The sequence below is a fragment of the Pangasianodon hypophthalmus genome, chromosome 29, assembly GCF_027358585.1.
Source record: "Pangasianodon hypophthalmus isolate fPanHyp1 chromosome 29, fPanHyp1.pri, whole genome shotgun sequence".
NCBI lineage: Eukaryota > Metazoa > Chordata > Actinopteri > Siluriformes > Pangasiidae > Pangasianodon > Pangasianodon hypophthalmus.
In genome coordinates, this window is record NC_069738.1 from 8,946,989 (window position 1) to 8,964,411 (window position 17,423).

A 17,423-nucleotide genomic window follows, 5' to 3' on the forward strand; every position below is an offset into this window, starting at 1 on the left:
AAAGCTCACTGTTTTTTTTTTTCCCACAAATAGCAAGGAGGTGACGATAAAGGAGGACAACACAGTGGCTTAAAAATCAGCAGGATTTTCCATATGCTTCAGTTTAAGAATTATTTGAATCACCTAAAATTTATGAAAACAGAATAAGGTTCATGAGAACACATCTTAACTAGAGAATATCCTGTACCATAGCTTACTTGTACTCCCATGTCAATAGAATGTTCATGCTGAAATGTAATGTAGTGAGCATTTTTTTCTTATTTGGAGTCATGAATATTTGAATTTTAGACTTTGCCTGGTGGAAGCAGTAGAAACAATTAAAAACAAATCAATACAAATATTTTATGAAAATATTAATTTCCTATTGTAGTGTGTGCTTGCCTGTGGGAATGGAAAACATTTTCAGTTGAAAAGAAAAACAAATGAACACAACCTACGCGAAGCCTTAAAGTCCACATGGAATGAAATAAGAATCTTCCTGCTATCGTACTGACATCGCTATGCATTATTAGGTCATATAGAAATTTGCAGAAAATTATTTTGTTTTTGACCTCCTACCTTCAGAAGCACTTTACTTTCAGAGCTGGTGAAGGAACTTCTCCAGAACTTTTCCAACCTCTACACTGATCAATAGAGATTACTGCTTGAATGGCTACTCTTGGCATTTCAATGAACAAATCCATAGCAATCTGCTTTAAAAAAAGAACTTTATTGCTTTTCTTGGTTTTCTTTAAAAAAAATTGCACACAAACAGCTAACACATGAATGACACAAATGGATCTATATGTAATGGTGGCAATTTTGTTTAAATTGCTTTTTTGTAGGCTATTATAAAGCATATAAAAATGAAAGGACAAACAGCCATGTACTGCCTTTGGTGGCCAAAATAATGTAAATTAACTCTTGAATTTCACTGAAATTAAACATATGAATGTGAAGTACAAAGTTGACGGTGACATTAATGACGTAACGGATGGATTTACAGATGCACTATGCAGGAATTTTAAATTTAAACCGAAATAAAAGCTAAATGCATAAAAAAGCATAAACACTACATGCTAGTCACTATTAGTGTATTTCATTTGGATTTCCTGAAGTGGTTTGCTTTTCATCAACTCCTAATGTTGAAAGGATTTGTGAAGTACAGCACTGACCATTCACACAACAAAAAGTGAATCGTATTTGTATTTTTGCTGTAAAACACGAGTTTGGACTCAAATCTATTTCATTTTCAAATGTATTTCAATAACTTTCATTCTTACATAGTGCATCTTTAAGTAGCCCCAGGTCTGAGAAAATCTGACAAAAACCATCCACCACACACACACACACACACACACACACACACACACACACACACACACACATTCCTGTATTACTGCACTTGTAAGGACCATGCATTGACCTTGACTCACACACATGACGTTTCTTTTTGTTTATTTAGTCCTAAAATTAAAACATACTACTTTACTTTACACATTTGAAGGGAAGCCTAAAGCTTAAAGGGAAGCCTAACAAACCTGATTAGCGGCTACTTTAGTAATTTACCTACATACGTGAAGACATCTGGTCATCTGATAGGTACATATACAAGTATAGATACAGAAACACACACACACACATTGTGAAGGTCTGACAGAGAGGATAAAGTGCTGATGGTAAATATATCTCGTTGGAGCCTGGCTGACACAGCAGTGTGCTGAATGGCATGGGATCAGAAAAGCTTTTAGATTATGGGATGAAAACTCTAAACCATAGATGATGGTGAAGCACATGGCTTTCTCACGATGGACGAGGAGCAGAGGAAATTCTAGATGATGAGCGCACGTCAAAAGCGAAAGAATCTCTATCCAGAAGGAACATTAAGTTTTTACCTGAAAGTGGTTGACTATATCAAAAGATATAAATTCAAGTTTAAAAGATATAAAAAGTGGCGGAGGTCTGGAATGTCAATGTACAAGGTCGCAGAGAGAGACCTGACATATAATTCAAATAAATATGATGGGTTATGAAATCAGAGTTATTATTAACTTCAATTTATATAAACTCACCCAATTTACAAAAATCTATTTTTGCAGTGCTATTACAAATAACACAATATCTGAGATGTCAATGCAAAAATAAGGACTGAAATGCTGATGCCAATCTATTAAAAATCTATCATAAAAAAGCCATTACATATAAATACAAATATGTACAACACAAGGCCTTAAAGGAAACAGGAATAATTATATCTCATATGCACCTTTACATCAAGCTACATCATAATGCTAGGAGAATGGAGAAAGGCAATTTCAAAATTTCAAATAGGCTACAATATCTGGCCCAAATCAAATTTGAGATCATTTCTTTTAAGTCAGTTTGGGACATGAAGGTAATATAACATTGCGCAAAATTCAGCAGCTGCCATGAAAACCCAACAAAAACCTGGAAAATGATTTGCAAAAGCATTTCGGTACTAAAAAGACGGTGCAAATAGTAAACACTGGCAAAGAATCAAGCTGGTTTCACACTGTGATGTGTGTTGGTGGATGCACTTGTGACAAATGGATAGTGTTGCGCCAGGTTGCGCACAAACATGGATGCATCTCTCTGGAGAGAAGGAAGAAGAAATTTTATTAGTTCTTCCATCTTTCTCCACGCAAAATACCATGCCTCCTGCCCTGCTAATGGCCGTGCACAGCAAAGTGTCACGCAAAAGTTGAAAACATTTGAACTTTAGAGGATCTCGTGCGCATCGCACTGAAGATAATGTGTATAAAATCACAGCTGTGAATTTTCTGGGAACAGTGTGAAACCAGCTTAATAGCTGAACTTCAAGAGACAACAGCATCATGGCCAATGAACCAAGGATCATATGTTCAAGGTAGTTATAGTCCAGAAGGGAAAGCTCTTTGTGCTCAGGGTCCTTAATCCAGGAGTTTTCAGTCAAGCATCGGTAAAGAGAAAGTTGAAATCAGAGAGAGAGGCTTCACTAGCATTAGCACTAGTAGTTGTAAGGGAAATTTTGGCATTGGGTACCCTTTAAAAATAGCTTATAGACCAATCTGGCCCAGCCATGATTATACTGACAGAGATGCCCTTTAGCTCCACTGGTTCCCCATGGATCACACCAAAGGCATTTAGCAGGCAGATTTGGTATTGTTGATCTTTGGCTCTTGTCTTTTTTTTCATTTTCTTACCCTCCCTTTTCCCTTCACTCTCACATACTCTCACTAGTACATGGGCCCTTTAATTTGTGGGCCCTTAGGGCTGTAATCCACAGGTCCACTCATGCAGTCAGATGGATGGCAACGGCCATCATTGCCCTTTGATCCAGGGGGACCTTGTGGTCCAGGAATTCCAGGGATACCCTGTTGACCTGTGGGGCCTGGTGGTCCCATTTTACCATAACCAGGGGGTCCAGGGACACCTAAGCGAAAAAAAAAGAGTGACGGGGATTGAATCAAAGGACAGACCAAATACAGCATAGGATTCTCCAGCCAGATGACACGAATCTTCCCTAATATAAGTCAAAATTACATTGCTTTTGTCAACAGGAGTGAACAGCACTAGTGATTTCTAAATCTGTCTGGTCAGAAGGTGTTGATTAATTTTCTATAACTAATCAGTTCTAATACGTAATTCCTATAGCAGCAACTCATTCACGGGGACTTTTATGCCATACACTAAAAACAAATGTTTATTTACAGAAAGACATTTTAGAAATGTTGTATTATAGTCGATATGGTGAAGTTTTCTGTGAGGAGACGTTTTAACATCTATAGAAGGAGTCTCCAGTGTCAATGCTTTGTAATGATCAGTCATTTTTTCCGCCACTGGAAAGTCTTCAGGAGGACTTTGTGCTTTCTGGTAACGTGACAAGCATCAATTTTTTTTTAGCTTATTAACTTCAAGAGAAAACAAAATAGGCTGGTGAGGGAATGATTATTTATACCTGCTATAATGTAAGTGACAACAGGAACTAACTTGTCTTACAAATGTTCCACAATATTAAATGCAACTATAAACTGTAAAAAAAAAAAAAAAAAAAATGGGGTCTTTGCTGTGGTATAAGATGAATAAAACATTTCGGGATGTTATTGGGAAGTAATCAACTTCAGCATATATTACACCCCCCAAGTGTTTTATTCCTTACATAACGCTAACAGAACTGTATTACTATTAACAATTATATATACAAGAATTATTTGTAATATACAAGAATTACTCATACAGCTATGAATATAATTGTCAAATGTCAAACTGAATAGTAATTATCAAATGAGCAACACTTTATATTACTTTTTCATAACTGGAGAAATATGTACCGAGTTTAACCTTCGCATTCTTAAGTCTTACCTGGAGCACCAGGGGGTCCGGTGTCTCCCATCTCTCCCATACCTTTATCTCCTTTTTCTCCCTTGACACCTGGAGGACCTGCAGTTGCAAACAGAAAGCCATTCTAGTCAGGACTCAAGCACTCAACTTAGAGAGTAGTCTGCTTAGTCTGTGGAAAGATTAGAACAGTGTTGATTTTACCCTGAGGGCCCATAGGTCCTTGTCTACCCTCTCGCCCGATCTGTCCTGGACGGCCTGGAAGCCCTGGAGATCCTACTCTTCCTGGAGTGCCGTCTTTGCCTGGGGGTCCAGGTCTGCCTGGGGGTGCTACCATTTCCACTGGCATCTGCATGCGTGACATGTAATAGGCCATTCGCTCTGAGGAGATGAAGATGAGTAGGCATTAGTCAATGACAAATTACTTTAATACACATACAGAAGAAAATACAATAAAACTCAGTGCCACTCCTAGCCAGAATAATGACTTTACCAGACTCACTATTGATTATTTCTAAATCATTTCTACATTTATTTTAGGTTCTCAGTATTACTGCAATTTTAGGCAATATTAGAAGCCATTTTTAAACTTCAATTTAATTTAATTTTGTAGTAATTTCTCATTTTATTTTATTCCAGGCTACCAGAAGGTGGTCTCACCATCAAAGATCTTGATAACCTGCTGTCTAATGAAAGACTTGATCTCATCATAGTTGACAACAGCCTGAAAAGAGGAAAAAAGATGATTACATAAACAACGCAGCGCTTTACTCTTCAGGTCATGTCAAAACCTAAAATCTGTAAGTAACAAAATGATGATATCATATTCCCTTCAAATCTTATTTGCACGTATGAGAAGATCCCAAAGCTTGGGCTGGAGTTTCCATTCATTTAGCTAAGAATGGAGATGTGACTTACATCATTTCCTGGCATTCCTGGTGCTCCAGGAGATCCAGACTGTCCAGGTGCTCCAGGGCTTCCTCTCTCTCCACGGGGGCCTGCAGGTCCCATTACTCCTATTCCAGAGTCTTTAGAGTGATATCCTGCTCCACCAGGGGGTCCAGGACGACCACGTTCTCCTGGAGGACCCCTCAGGCCTGGAGTCCCTGACTCACCCTGCAGGTGGAAACACACCAAGGCATGACACACTCACGAAAAAGGAAATTAAAAAAAAATTATGTATGCTATTTAGTATATAGTCTCAGTTTGTCCTATGATGAAAAAACTGCTAGCTATGTTGGCCAATATAAAATAGCATTCATTTATTTTTTCGTCTTTGCATCATGTTTCCCATGGTGTCCTGCCATTGGTTTGTTGCCTCATTGTGTTCACCTGTTTTGTGTTCGTTCTTGATCAGTTTGCCTTTTATGTCCTCTGTGTGTCATTGATCGTTGTAAAGTCTTGTCATGCTTTTTCATGAAGTCCAAGCCTTGATTTCTGTATTCTCCTCTTTTAAATCCTTGCCAGTTTGTTCTATTTTCTGAAAGTATTTAACTTTGCCTGCCTGTGTTTTGACCCCAGTATGGATTTGGATTTGGTCCAATAAAGCATATACTTCGCATATAAAATAAAGCATTTTGCTCACCTGTCTCTACTCACCACATGTTACAAATAGCTAATGTGTAATTTATTTTATGATCTCTCACATCTTTATGTGACATTTCTAACAGTGTACTTCTGCAGGGTGCCACACAGTGCACTTGAACATAATCACTTAGAAGTTTGAAGTTTTAATTTAGGACTACGTTTCGCTCCCAGCTCTGTACTCCATGTATCTTTCAAATGTTCAGTAAGTCAGTCAGTGAATTAGGCCAGTGAGTCAGTCAGTGAGTCAGTCAGTGAGTCAGTCAGTGAGTCACTCAGTCTTTGTATCAATCACTGAGTCAGTCAGTTACAAAGCCAGGTCTATGAGGTCCTTTGCATCTAATAACAATGGAATATTTCATGAAACAACTGTAGTTTTTTGCAATCTTGTTTTGAAATTTCATGAAGTATCATACGCTATAATAATATGGTATAATACAGCATATAAGGTGTAATAAGGTAGGCAAATCAACTGTCAGAAGGAAGAGATGGCAGAGTTTGAAAAATGTTGACAACAGTTGTGGTATAACTCCATAGTAAAATGTATAGAATAAACTGACAGTAAAATGATTTTTGATAAATAATGTCTGTGGCAAGACCGATTAACACCAACACATTCAGTAAAATTCGTAAGTCAGAAACATCATTATGGCGAAAATGGAATGCAATCTAATACCAAACAAGACTACTTTTGAGCAAGTGAAATGCTCAGTGCTCTGCAGTTGGACAACAGATACAGACATTCAGCATGACTGTGAGGCTGAACATAGCTGAGGGAAATGTATGATGGGTGTACTGTATAAAAAAGGGGGGAAAATAGCACACACACACACACACACACACAAACACACACATACACACCTTCTGTCCTTGTGGACCAGTTTCTCCTGGCAGACCTGGCGTTCCCTTAACACCAGATTAAGAAGGTACATGAGAGAAAATCATTAGTCAATTTTACTCATTAGGAAACATGCAGATAAAGCAGCTATTTAACTGAAAGTAAAAACAGGATTAAAACCTGAGCAATAAGAAGCATGACTTACATCTTTCCCCACTGTACCATCACTGCCTGGTTCTCCCTGAGACAAATCAAAAGTACAAAAAGAAAATTAAATCTTCTGTTTATTAAAAAGTGTGAAGTTTAAGTGTGAAATTATGACCAGTTTGTAAATAACTACAAGTACAGACCATCTGTCCTGGATGCCCAGGGGCCCCTGGAGGCCCAGGCATTCCTGGCAGCCCTCTCTCACCGGCCTCCCCCTTGTCACCTTGAATACCCTGCATGTTAACAGAAGGAGAGTCAGTAGGATCATTCTGGAAACATGCGTATTATATTATAATCGAGCCTATTATTAGCATGTTAAATAGTCTTGTTTGGCTTGATCACTCACTGTGCCGGGAGCTCCAGCTGGTCCTGGTGGACCTGGGGGACCTGCAGAACCCTGCAGAGAGAATTAAATAAACACTTAATAGCACATATGTTGTCATTTGTGCTTTTAAGGTTTTTTTTTTTTTTAAAAAAAGAAGAAAGCAAGGAAGGCATTGTTCAACAGTTACCAGATGTCCTGGAGCACCAGGTGGTCCTTGTGGTCCTGGTGGACCAGGGTCACCCTGTAAAAATGGACCAAAGACAGCAGAATACAAATCACTCTTGACTTTGAACTTTAGACTCTACAGGGGATACAGGGTTTATTAAAGGAGAAATACAAAAATATTTCAAAAATCGTATTTATATTACCAATACTATGCACAGGTCATTTTCACCTGAGCCTAACAAGGTGTAATTAAAAATTAAATACAATACAAAATGGTGATTTTAGTTGTCACACGACCTCCACCTCCTATTTGCATTACCAAGTATATACACACACCTGTGGCCTAAACTGTGGATTGCCCACTCCTGATCATTTAGGACTATATTCAGTGTTGAGTTACGCCCATGTAGAGAGGATTTAATTCAGAAACAATTCATGTCAGCATTCGGACCTCAGACGTAACTATAGACTTGAGGTACAGTATGTCTAAGTTATGGGTGATTCCGACCCTGGACTTGGACTTTCTTTCTTCAGTCCTTATTTTCTATCACCATTTTTTTCAGGGTTAAATCCAAGTGCTTATGTATAAAGGTGGTGGTCTAGAGTCATAATGCTACTGAAAACACACAGACAATTTACCTAATATGAATGGAGCGGCTAGAAAATTGACTTAACCTGACTGACTGGCTGGCTTAACTTTCCTCATGTAACTACCGACGTAACTTTGGGACTTGAGTCGTCTACTCGGATTTTTAAATGCATTTGAATGCATCTGTGGGTTAAGTGTTGGATTTAAATCGTATTTTTAGACACTAGAGAGTGTAAGAACAGCTGACTTGAGCATGCAGAGTAGTATCAATGAGAAAAGAATAAAATGAGAAAAATTTTTTTGTAGTATTGTTCCTCTTTTAATAAGCTTCGAACCCAAACAGAATATAAAAATGTTAGTGGATTCCATAAACACTAGTTTTATTTATTGTGCTGCTGAAAGAAATGGGGTTGGTTGAAAGTGACCAATCATAGTTGAGACAGCCCTCTTATCACCATACCAAAGTCTCCAAAATCAACTTGACTCTTTGTCAAGAAAAATTGTAGACGCTGGCAAATGAGGAGAAAATGAAGCGTCCATGTCTCGATGCTCATTGCTTTTCAAACTGAAGTGCTTCTTCACTCGCATGACTGACCCATGCTTATGAATACATTTTGTGAGAGCAATTCACAGTACATTGAGCTGTCTTTTAATGACCACGCTTGCTGAAAAAGCTCTGCATGCTTAAGTCGACCATCATCGCACTCTCCATTAAAACTATTATTTAAATGCCATAGTTAAGCCTGATGGACAGATAAAGTAAAACTCACTTCAAGTCCTGGTCTTCCTGCTGCTCCGGGTGGGCCTTGAGGTCCATTATCTCCCTGCAGAAAACAAAGCAGGAAAAAAAAAACACTTCCAAGTTACAGATGGGTGACGAGTTAAAGGAAATTCAAGGGGCATTTTGCTACTGGTTTTAGAGATAAAACTGGAGGAGCTGGAGATTAGTTTTTGTACATTAAAAAAGATGATAAAATGAATAAACCCTTTCTCACCTTTAGTCCTGGAAGGCCTGTGTGTCCTTTTATGCCCTTGAATCCCTGCCATGAGGAAAAGCACCAAATTATCAGCATGTAACATGCAGACACACAGGCGAATAAGCCATCTGTCAAGTTCAAATCTGAATATTTGAGAGGATTTAATGTCCAGACGTGATGTTCCATTAATTTGCTACTGAGATAAAAGATTAAAAATAGATGAATAGATGAAGATCCTCACACATACCGGGATTCCCCTGGGGCCAACAGGGCCAGGTTGACCCGGATCACCCTGTATGTTGAAGAGAGATAATAATAATAATAATAGTAATAAAAATAAATAAATAAATAAATAAATAAATGTCACAGAAGAAAAAAAATTGTCCTGATCATTCAGATAATACATTTAATATTTTACAAATTTAAACCAAAATCAAAATGAGTAAAAAAAAAAAAATTAAAATAATAATTGTAAAGGTTATAATAGTTATAATGGTAAATAAAGTTCTAATAGAAATAGTACTAACAAATTGACAGTAACCAAATTAGGATAAAACTAGTAATAAATAGATAAGTAAATAAAAGGTAGAATAAATTCCATAAATGTTAAAAGTGAAAAAAAAATTGCCAAAAATACTACAAAAAATACTGTCGGAAATAGTGCAGGATGAACATTTGAAACAGACAATGTGTAATTCTGACCCTCAACCCTGGCTTTCCATCTTTCCCATCAAGTCCATCCATCCCAGGTGGACCCTGCACAGATAGAAAGCCGAGCACAAACACACACATTCATAAACAAGTGCTAACGAAAAACAAAACACATTTAGTTACAGATATCTCCAGGGCAGGGACCCTCCAGGCTGTAAAACTTCATTAAATACTTCCCCAGCACACTGGCTATTCTCTGACAAATGCAGTGCCATGTCAGCTTTACATATGCTACAGTTACAGAGATTAACCTGGCACCTTACCTGCAATCCTGGGCCTCCAGGAGATCCCGGAGGGCCTGTAGGTCCCTGTGGACCCTGAAGTCCTGGACTCCCCTAGAAAAACAGAAATAACTGATTAAGTTACACAGAGATGAAACAGTGAAGACAGCAAGGTATGCTAGGATGCTATTTTTTAAAATTTGATAATTATCTCCCTGATAATAGTATCTTCTGTTAAAATAGATAATTACCAAAATCATCTGCTTAAGCGATGTGTATACTAAAATTTTACTAATAAATAATGATAGTGTATGTGACGTGCAAAGTAGCATGCCCTTTACTTTGTACCTGAAGTATACTAACAATTCAGCACCATATCATAAATCTTCCATTAAGAAAAACTAATTTAACAGTACTACTTGCCGAATCTGCCTTTGGTCCTGGTGGTCCGGGTGGACCGATTTTTCCTGGGATTCCTGGTGTTCCCTAAACATGTTACTGACCGTTAGTCTCTGGGAGATCCATAGATAAGCAATACAATGAAAATAATACCTCAGAAATGTATTTCTACCTGTTGTCCTGGAAATCCTGGTGGTCCTGAGAAGCCCTGTGAAGAAACAAATATAACAGATAAAACTGGATTGCTGAAAACACAGTTCGAAGAACTAGAGCTTAAAAAATCAAGAAAATGTGGCAGACATCAGAAGTCTTTTTAAGACAAAAGCTGCCTGATACAAGTCGTTTGAGTGATACTGTCTTACCTGATCTCCCTTTGGTCCAATGGGTCCTGTTATTCCCACTTCTCCTTTGGGACCCTACAAGCACGCAAACATCTTTACATTGAGCTTAAATAAAATATACAACAGTTGTGTACATAACACTGTACAGAGGTGATAAACAGCCATGTTTTATCATGCAGGTAGGGAGAGCGTTTTCTTACAGCAGGGCCTTGTGGTCCTTGATGACCTGGGAATCCTGGTGGGCCCTGAAGGTACAAACCAAAGATGAGTGACCAACTTCACTTCAGTGACTTCTTGCGTGAAGATTATTAAATACCACAGCACTTTTGAATTCTCGAATCTGACTGGTGTTGATTCATTTTCACAGCATACAACAGTAACTCTGACAGCTGTAATTCCACAGGTTCATATTAATGCCCGTGCTCTAATATGTTATCATTTCTATAGAAAAAACTTACTCACAGGGACTTGAATGGGTCTTCCATATAATCTAAGGCTAATAATAAATTGATAAAACAGATGTGTTGTTAACTAACAAAAAAAAAACATAATAATTGATATGGTAAAGCTTTCTATAAGGAAATGACAACAAAGAGAAAAAAGATCTCTGGTGCAGGAACTACTGTTTATAGCTGCTATAATGTAAGTGATAATGATAATGTAGTCTAAATGTTACTATAAATAGGTAAATGTAGTCATTGGCATCCTGCAGTGGAATAAGAGGAATAAAACACTTCATAATCAACTTTGTGGTGTTAACGGCCCACAGCTTCAAATCACACCACCGGTCACTGATTATTTTCCTAAAACAGCATGTCCAATTATGTTTCATTTCTTACTTATTAGACTAGTGAAAAGAAAAATATTCTTACTGATTCTCCTTTCTGCCCAGCAGTGCCTGGGCTTCCTCGCTCTCCTTTAAGTCCCTAAAGCAACAGATGTAAGAATGTGTTAGTCAGCTAATCAAATAGTTGATTAATGGAACATGTACAACTAACATATAGCAATATTTAATATAAGAGCAATTAATTTACAAACAAATGAAAAACTATATAGTATATCAGCAAAATGTGGTATCTAGGGACACCTAAGCTCAGTCATGAAGTAGATCTACTTACTGGAAGTCCAGGTGGTCCCATGGTTCCTGGGTATCCAGGAGTTCCAGGCGGACCCTGAAAAGAAAAAAAACAAGAAGATCATCTAAATGAAGAATACAGATTTATCTAGAAAATACATGTAGGAACAGACAACCTTCAATACATGTATGCAAAAAGAAAATAAAAATAGACCTACCTGTTCTCCTTTCAGACCTGGTGGTCCATGTTGTCCTCTCTCACCTTGCTGACCCTATAGTTTGTGAAAAATAATAAGCAATGAAATGGGTTAAAGGATTTGCTATAGGAATTTCTAGAAATCAGAAGAAAAGCTGCAAAGCCTAACCCAGTTCTCTCTCTTCAACCATAACTTTTATACAAGTTGGTTTGTGGGTATTCACTTTTGCATGCTAAAATAACACCATGTACATATAGGTAACGCAGTGCAGTAAAGCGACCATCAGCCACAGTTTAAAAGCGGCTGTTTCTGGCTCTCTCAGATAGCTTTGCGTTCTGCATCATGATTTGAGAGGATTATAATGGCGTCTTGCCATTCAGATCTCATTTCTGCGGGGCTCGGTGCTAATGCGCTGCACTGAATCCTGACACCATCTCATTATTTACTTCCTAAGCGAGACCTAGTAATGGGGTGGATGAATTATTGATCCCTCCGCCATGTATTCCATGTAAACAAACAAATGATGCAGAGATATTACCTTTATTATCACAGAAGCCAAAATGCACCTATTGGCTATAGTAGATGCATAATGAAAGATATGTGCACCTGAACTAAATATCAGATAGTGTTATCCATTAAACGTCTTCCCGCAAGGGTATATTGCTAATGGTTTTATCGATAAGAGCTTACTGTGCAATGACTTTTGCAAAGATATCAACAGGAAGCTCCTAAGTGCTTATAGTCAGCTCCAAATAACAGATCTGTTCTAAGCCACAATGAAGTTAAAACAGCTGAAAAATATGCAGGCTGGTTTGTAATAAGTTGAGAGACACAGTGAGTTGGAAAGTGTGCAGCTCTTTTAGGGATGTGTGGATTATTGATCTAAATGGTCCAACAGGTCAATCTTTAGGTCGTATACAATACTCAAACCTATTCCTCACAATGCAGAAGGTGAAATGAAAAACCCTCAACAGCTGCGTTTTTGACAGCTTCACTTTCTTGTAATCTAAAAGCTTGTTGATGAGACACCTAGAGGCTAAACAACATCGCCAATTTGCATATCAATGCTGTAGAAAATTTCAGTTCAGGAAACAAGAATCTTCACCGTCCCGTTTTCTTGCATTACTCTCATAAAGAGAACAGTCACACCGGCAAATTTCCAACATTTCAATGTCTATTGATGTAAATGAAAGAGTGCAGATGGAGCACGTCACAGTCGGCCACAATGAAAGCAGAATCCATGCTGGTTCAAACTCCACTTATGTCTCAAATCCCAAATCTCTGCTAATATAAAACATTCAAAGAAGGATTACAAGTAGTCTGCTAGCAACCCACTCAACTTTATGTTGGATTCTTTTGGACTTTGATTACTGACACTGGATAGAAAAGTTGAACAGGAATGGAAGGAACTGGTGTGTACTGGTGCCTTTGTGGACAGTGCACTACACTTACAGGGAGTCCAGGGGGGCCTGGAGGACCAGGGAAACCAATATTACCCTAAAGAAAGAGAGAAGTTTGGAAAGAGAGTTGATTAAAATATTTAAAGAAAAACATACAACTGAAAAGATCTAATTTGATATGAATAAGGCAGAATGGAACATCTCATAAATTATCCTTTAAATAGTTCTTACTCAAGTGTCCCTTCTTCATTTCTTAGTACATTGCACTTTTAAAGTGAAACACAAGAGGGCTCTGTGGTCTCACTGCAAAAACCAATGGCCGTTTCCTCTATTTTTATTCTTCCCAATAGAACACAGGCAAACTGAAACAAACTGGCCTGCGTAAACAAGCAGAGTGCACTGGGACTAAATGTTAATGGCCAAATCGAGGCATGAAGAGCACTCCAGCGTCCGCTCCACTTCTAAAACGAGAACGTTTTTGCTCTGTAACGACACACGTTTCCACCATCTGGTCTTTGATAAGCGTGGAGAAGACGAAGATATAGTCAATAGTTTTGAGAGACAGACAAAGATAACAAGGAAAGAAAAGATTCATAGTTTGCTGTGCTCAAAAACTTACTGGGGTTCCAGGAAGACCAGCAAGACCCCTTTCACCCCTGTCCCCCTAGAAGAGAGAAATTGACACAGAGCATGTTACTATATATAAAGAAGTGATGCAATATTTACATTTTTAAATGCAGTATAAGAGGGATGCCCAGCCTCTTTGCTGAAGACATCCGACATGCCTGGCTCTAATATTCAAATGTAGCTGGATCAGGTTCAGGTATTAAAAGGTGTATCCTTAACAATAGTTTTTTATTCATTGTAACAAGGCAGAGCTGCTGAGAAAACAGGGCTGTTTGGGACAGTGTGCATAAAAGAAAATTAGCTAGAAAAGAGATACTTGGTAGTTAAAACCATGCTAATAGTTTAAAGTTAACAGCAGGCAATGTCAGTGCTTTTGCTCAGTGCTTTTGCTCAGTCCTCCAGCGCCCCCAACCTCCTGACTAGAGGGCCTGTGGCTAAGCGGGCCTGACATGGTTGAGTGGCCTCTCTCAATATACAGACTGTCCTGTTGCTGAGCTTGCTACATTAGCTTGATCATTGCATTACCTCGACACATCTGCTGTACCTTCCCACACTTCACCACTTCGATGGAGAGCACGCCTCTGGCTTGAAACACTGCTCACAGCTAACATAATATGGTAAGCAGATTGCTAACAACACTGGGGTTGGAGTCGGGTTTTCTCTGCTAACCACTCTTTCTCTGCACCAGGCCACGCATGTCCACGGCTTCAGCATTGACCATCTTAGAGAAGCAGTCCCTGGTTTGTGCTTTCCCTGCACTGACTCTGCTGTGAAGCCAATGCCAACACAGTGCGTATGGCTGCAAGATAGACCCTGATTCAGAGACAAATCTGATCCAAGTGCCGGATTTTAAACAACATGCTATCATAATTGTCCATGCCCATCAACAACTGATAAGCAAAGTAAGAAGCCAAAAAAGCAATCAAAGTCTCTTTTGAGGTGTGTAGATGACTTTGCATCAGATGTGGCTCAAATGAAATTATAATCTACCAGGTTGCATGCACTGCTACAGGCCGTAAAGGCCAACCACAAAATAGTGGTGGTCTGGATTGGATAGGATGCTGATGTGCAGCTCACAGCACCCAATATTCTCTTCTGCATGGTGCCGGTCACAAAGGATTTCACTGTGCAACAGAGTAAAGACTATACTGAGAGACTTAAAGGACTTTCTACAATGCTGTGCCCAGGCTCTGTGGTCTAAGCCCTAGCTAACATGTTGGATTACAAGTAGCTTGTCATTCTGCCATTCTGATGACTTCTTATGACACACGTTAGACACTTTGCCTCACATTAGTCATTTTGTATTGGAACAATCACTCCGATCTGCAGCTTTTGTCCCCTCTGTGAAGGAGCTGATCAAAACCTTGCTCCTGGCAGTGGGACACCAAGGCCAGGATGCAGGGCTACTCCCTGCCAATCTGGTTTATGGTCTGTGCCAAGTGTAGATGGCAAATTCTGTGCTGCCGGACACATGCAATTCAACCCATATGTGCCAGGGTTGATCTTTGAGCCTGTGGCCAAAGAGTCCCTGGAGAGAAGAACACAGGTCTCAGAAACTAGAAACCAGCACAGCCAAATGGTCTGGCCACATGGCACCCACAAGCTTGCTACTCTGCTCCAAGAAGTTTGTGCCCTCTTGGACAAAGGCACAATCAACAGATTATACCCGTGGTCCAGAACAAGGGCTCTGCACAACTTATTTCCTAGTTCAGAAGAAAGACATTGGTTTCCACCTGATTTGAGAGGGCTGAACTGAACAGTGGCCTTCTGTCTGATTTGAGAGGGCTGAATTGGTTCCTATGAGCCATCCTGTTCTGTATGTTAGGTCTATCAGTTGTTATTCATGCCTTGCAGCCACACACCTGGCTCATATCAGTGGATCTGCATGGTGCATGTTCCCATAACTCCAGAGCACAGATGCATTTTGATGTTTGCCTTCCAAGTATAGCCATTCCAATTCAAAATCCTACTCATCCTTTCTATCACCATGGGTGTTACCATCTGTAACATAATGGTAACATAATGTTACCATGTCTATTATCACACATATTATGATGCTCTGTCTCACTGTGATCTCAGATGAAAGCTCCCTAGTACTGAAGCAGGCCACACAATTCATCAGTGTCAAGCTAGATTCATTGAGAATGCTAGCCAACCTGTCACCCCAAGGTGTGACAGACATCATCACACTCACCAATATAATTTGGGCAAGCCTCTACGTGTGATGTCAACTCCTGTAGAATGGCATCTGCACCCAGAAGTGGTGTCCCAGATATGGGAAGTTTGGCAGGGCACATGTGGACCTCTTTGCCAATGCCAAATTGACTCACTGTTGACTGCGTTTATCTCTGGCAGAGCTGAACAATCTGCTAGGACAGGACTCTCAACTGGCCTCAGTGTATACTATATTGTTTTCCAGCTCTTCCACTAATTCTGGCCACATTGTACAAAATTCAGCAATCAGACCACAGAGTAGTAGTATAGTAGTCCAGAGAGTATTCCTGCTTGTGGCCTCAAAGTGACCCACAAGGCCTTGGTTTTCACTGCTGCTCTCACTAGTGGATGAAATGTCTTGGCAGCTTCCTCCCTGAATACATCTGTTGTCCCAAATGGATGGAATGATTTGGCACCCTCGGCCAAATTACCTGCACCTGTGAGTTTGGCCCCTTGGAGTGAAACGCAGGACTGTGACCCAGCAGTTCAAGAGACACTCCTGAACTCAAGAGATCTTAGTACTCTCAGGTAGAAACTGTTCTGCGGATGGTATACACTCTAACATCCAATGCACCTCCCAGTTTTTAAAGTACTAGCATTTCTACAGGGACTGCTAAATAGTTTAATGTCCCAGACTACATCAACTGTTGATGGTCTCTTGGTGTTGATGGGGGTTCAGAAAGTTGCCAGAAGGGAGCAAGGGACCTTAGTCCACCATGCTTCCCCAATAACTCATCCTGGGATTTCACCCTTGTACTGGAGTCCTCATGCAATGGGCATGAGTACCTTTCCCATGCCTTTCAGTCCTAAAGTGGGTCAGTTTCTTACCACCCCTGGCAGTTAGGAGCGATGATATAACCATGGTTCTATGAACACCTGATGAACTCCATGGTTTGCTGTTATTTGGAACCAGTGCTGACCTACACAGTGTTGGCTATATGACAACATTGTAACAGACCACAGTTACATATGTAATAAGTATTCAGTAACAAAGACAAAGACTTTAGTGGATTCATAAAAAAAAGAACAGAGTAAGCCTCTTTGTATAAAAGTGTGCAATTATACTGTACTGCATGCATGGAATTTTTTGTGTAGGATGATACTGATTTGTACATGAAAACAGATCTAAACAGCTTAGTACATCAGCACAACGTGTGCTCTAATAGGTGATTAGTTAAATGTAACCCAATTTGAGTCATTACTGTAACCATGTGCTGGGTCAGTGGGTACCTCTCG

General features: G+C 39.4%; 1 protein-coding gene across 7 annotated transcripts in view; it reads right to left on the reverse strand.

Moving 5' to 3' along the window:
* Positions 1 to 690: 690 nt before the first annotated feature.
* Positions 691 to 17,423, reverse strand: part of col16a1 (collagen, type XVI, alpha 1) — a 92,720-nt gene continuing 75,987 nt past the window's right edge. For all 7 annotated transcript variants that reach the window (XM_053231405.1, XM_053231404.1, XM_026942393.3 and 4 more), the window contains 24 exons: positions 13,966 to 14,010; positions 13,399 to 13,443; positions 11,968 to 12,021; positions 11,793 to 11,846; positions 11,547 to 11,600; positions 10,875 to 10,919; positions 10,696 to 10,749; positions 10,506 to 10,541; positions 10,358 to 10,420; positions 9,977 to 10,048; positions 9,705 to 9,758; positions 9,250 to 9,294; positions 9,021 to 9,065; positions 8,796 to 8,849; positions 7,459 to 7,512; positions 7,293 to 7,343; positions 7,090 to 7,179; positions 6,945 to 6,980; positions 6,763 to 6,807; positions 5,236 to 5,433; positions 4,978 to 5,041; positions 4,522 to 4,698; positions 4,342 to 4,419; positions 691 to 3,412 (listed from right to left, as the gene is read on the reverse strand). In XM_053231405.1, coding sequence (XP_053087380.1) covers positions 3,216 to 3,412; positions 4,342 to 4,419; positions 4,522 to 4,698; positions 4,978 to 5,041; positions 5,236 to 5,433; positions 6,763 to 6,807; positions 6,945 to 6,980; positions 7,090 to 7,179; positions 7,293 to 7,343; positions 7,459 to 7,512; positions 8,796 to 8,849; positions 9,021 to 9,065; positions 9,250 to 9,294; positions 9,705 to 9,758; positions 9,977 to 10,048; positions 10,358 to 10,420; positions 10,506 to 10,541; positions 10,696 to 10,749; positions 10,875 to 10,919; positions 11,547 to 11,600; positions 11,793 to 11,846; positions 11,968 to 12,021; positions 13,399 to 13,443; positions 13,966 to 14,010 — 1,710 coding nt within the window. In that variant the 3' untranslated portion in view covers positions 691 to 3,215. The remainder of the gene's footprint in view (positions 3,413 to 4,341; positions 4,420 to 4,521; positions 4,699 to 4,977; positions 5,042 to 5,235; positions 5,434 to 6,762; positions 6,808 to 6,944; positions 6,981 to 7,089; positions 7,180 to 7,292; positions 7,344 to 7,458; positions 7,513 to 8,795; positions 8,850 to 9,020; positions 9,066 to 9,249; positions 9,295 to 9,704; positions 9,759 to 9,976; positions 10,049 to 10,357; positions 10,421 to 10,505; positions 10,542 to 10,695; positions 10,750 to 10,874; positions 10,920 to 11,546; positions 11,601 to 11,792; positions 11,847 to 11,967; positions 12,022 to 13,398; positions 13,444 to 13,965; positions 14,011 to 17,423) is intronic.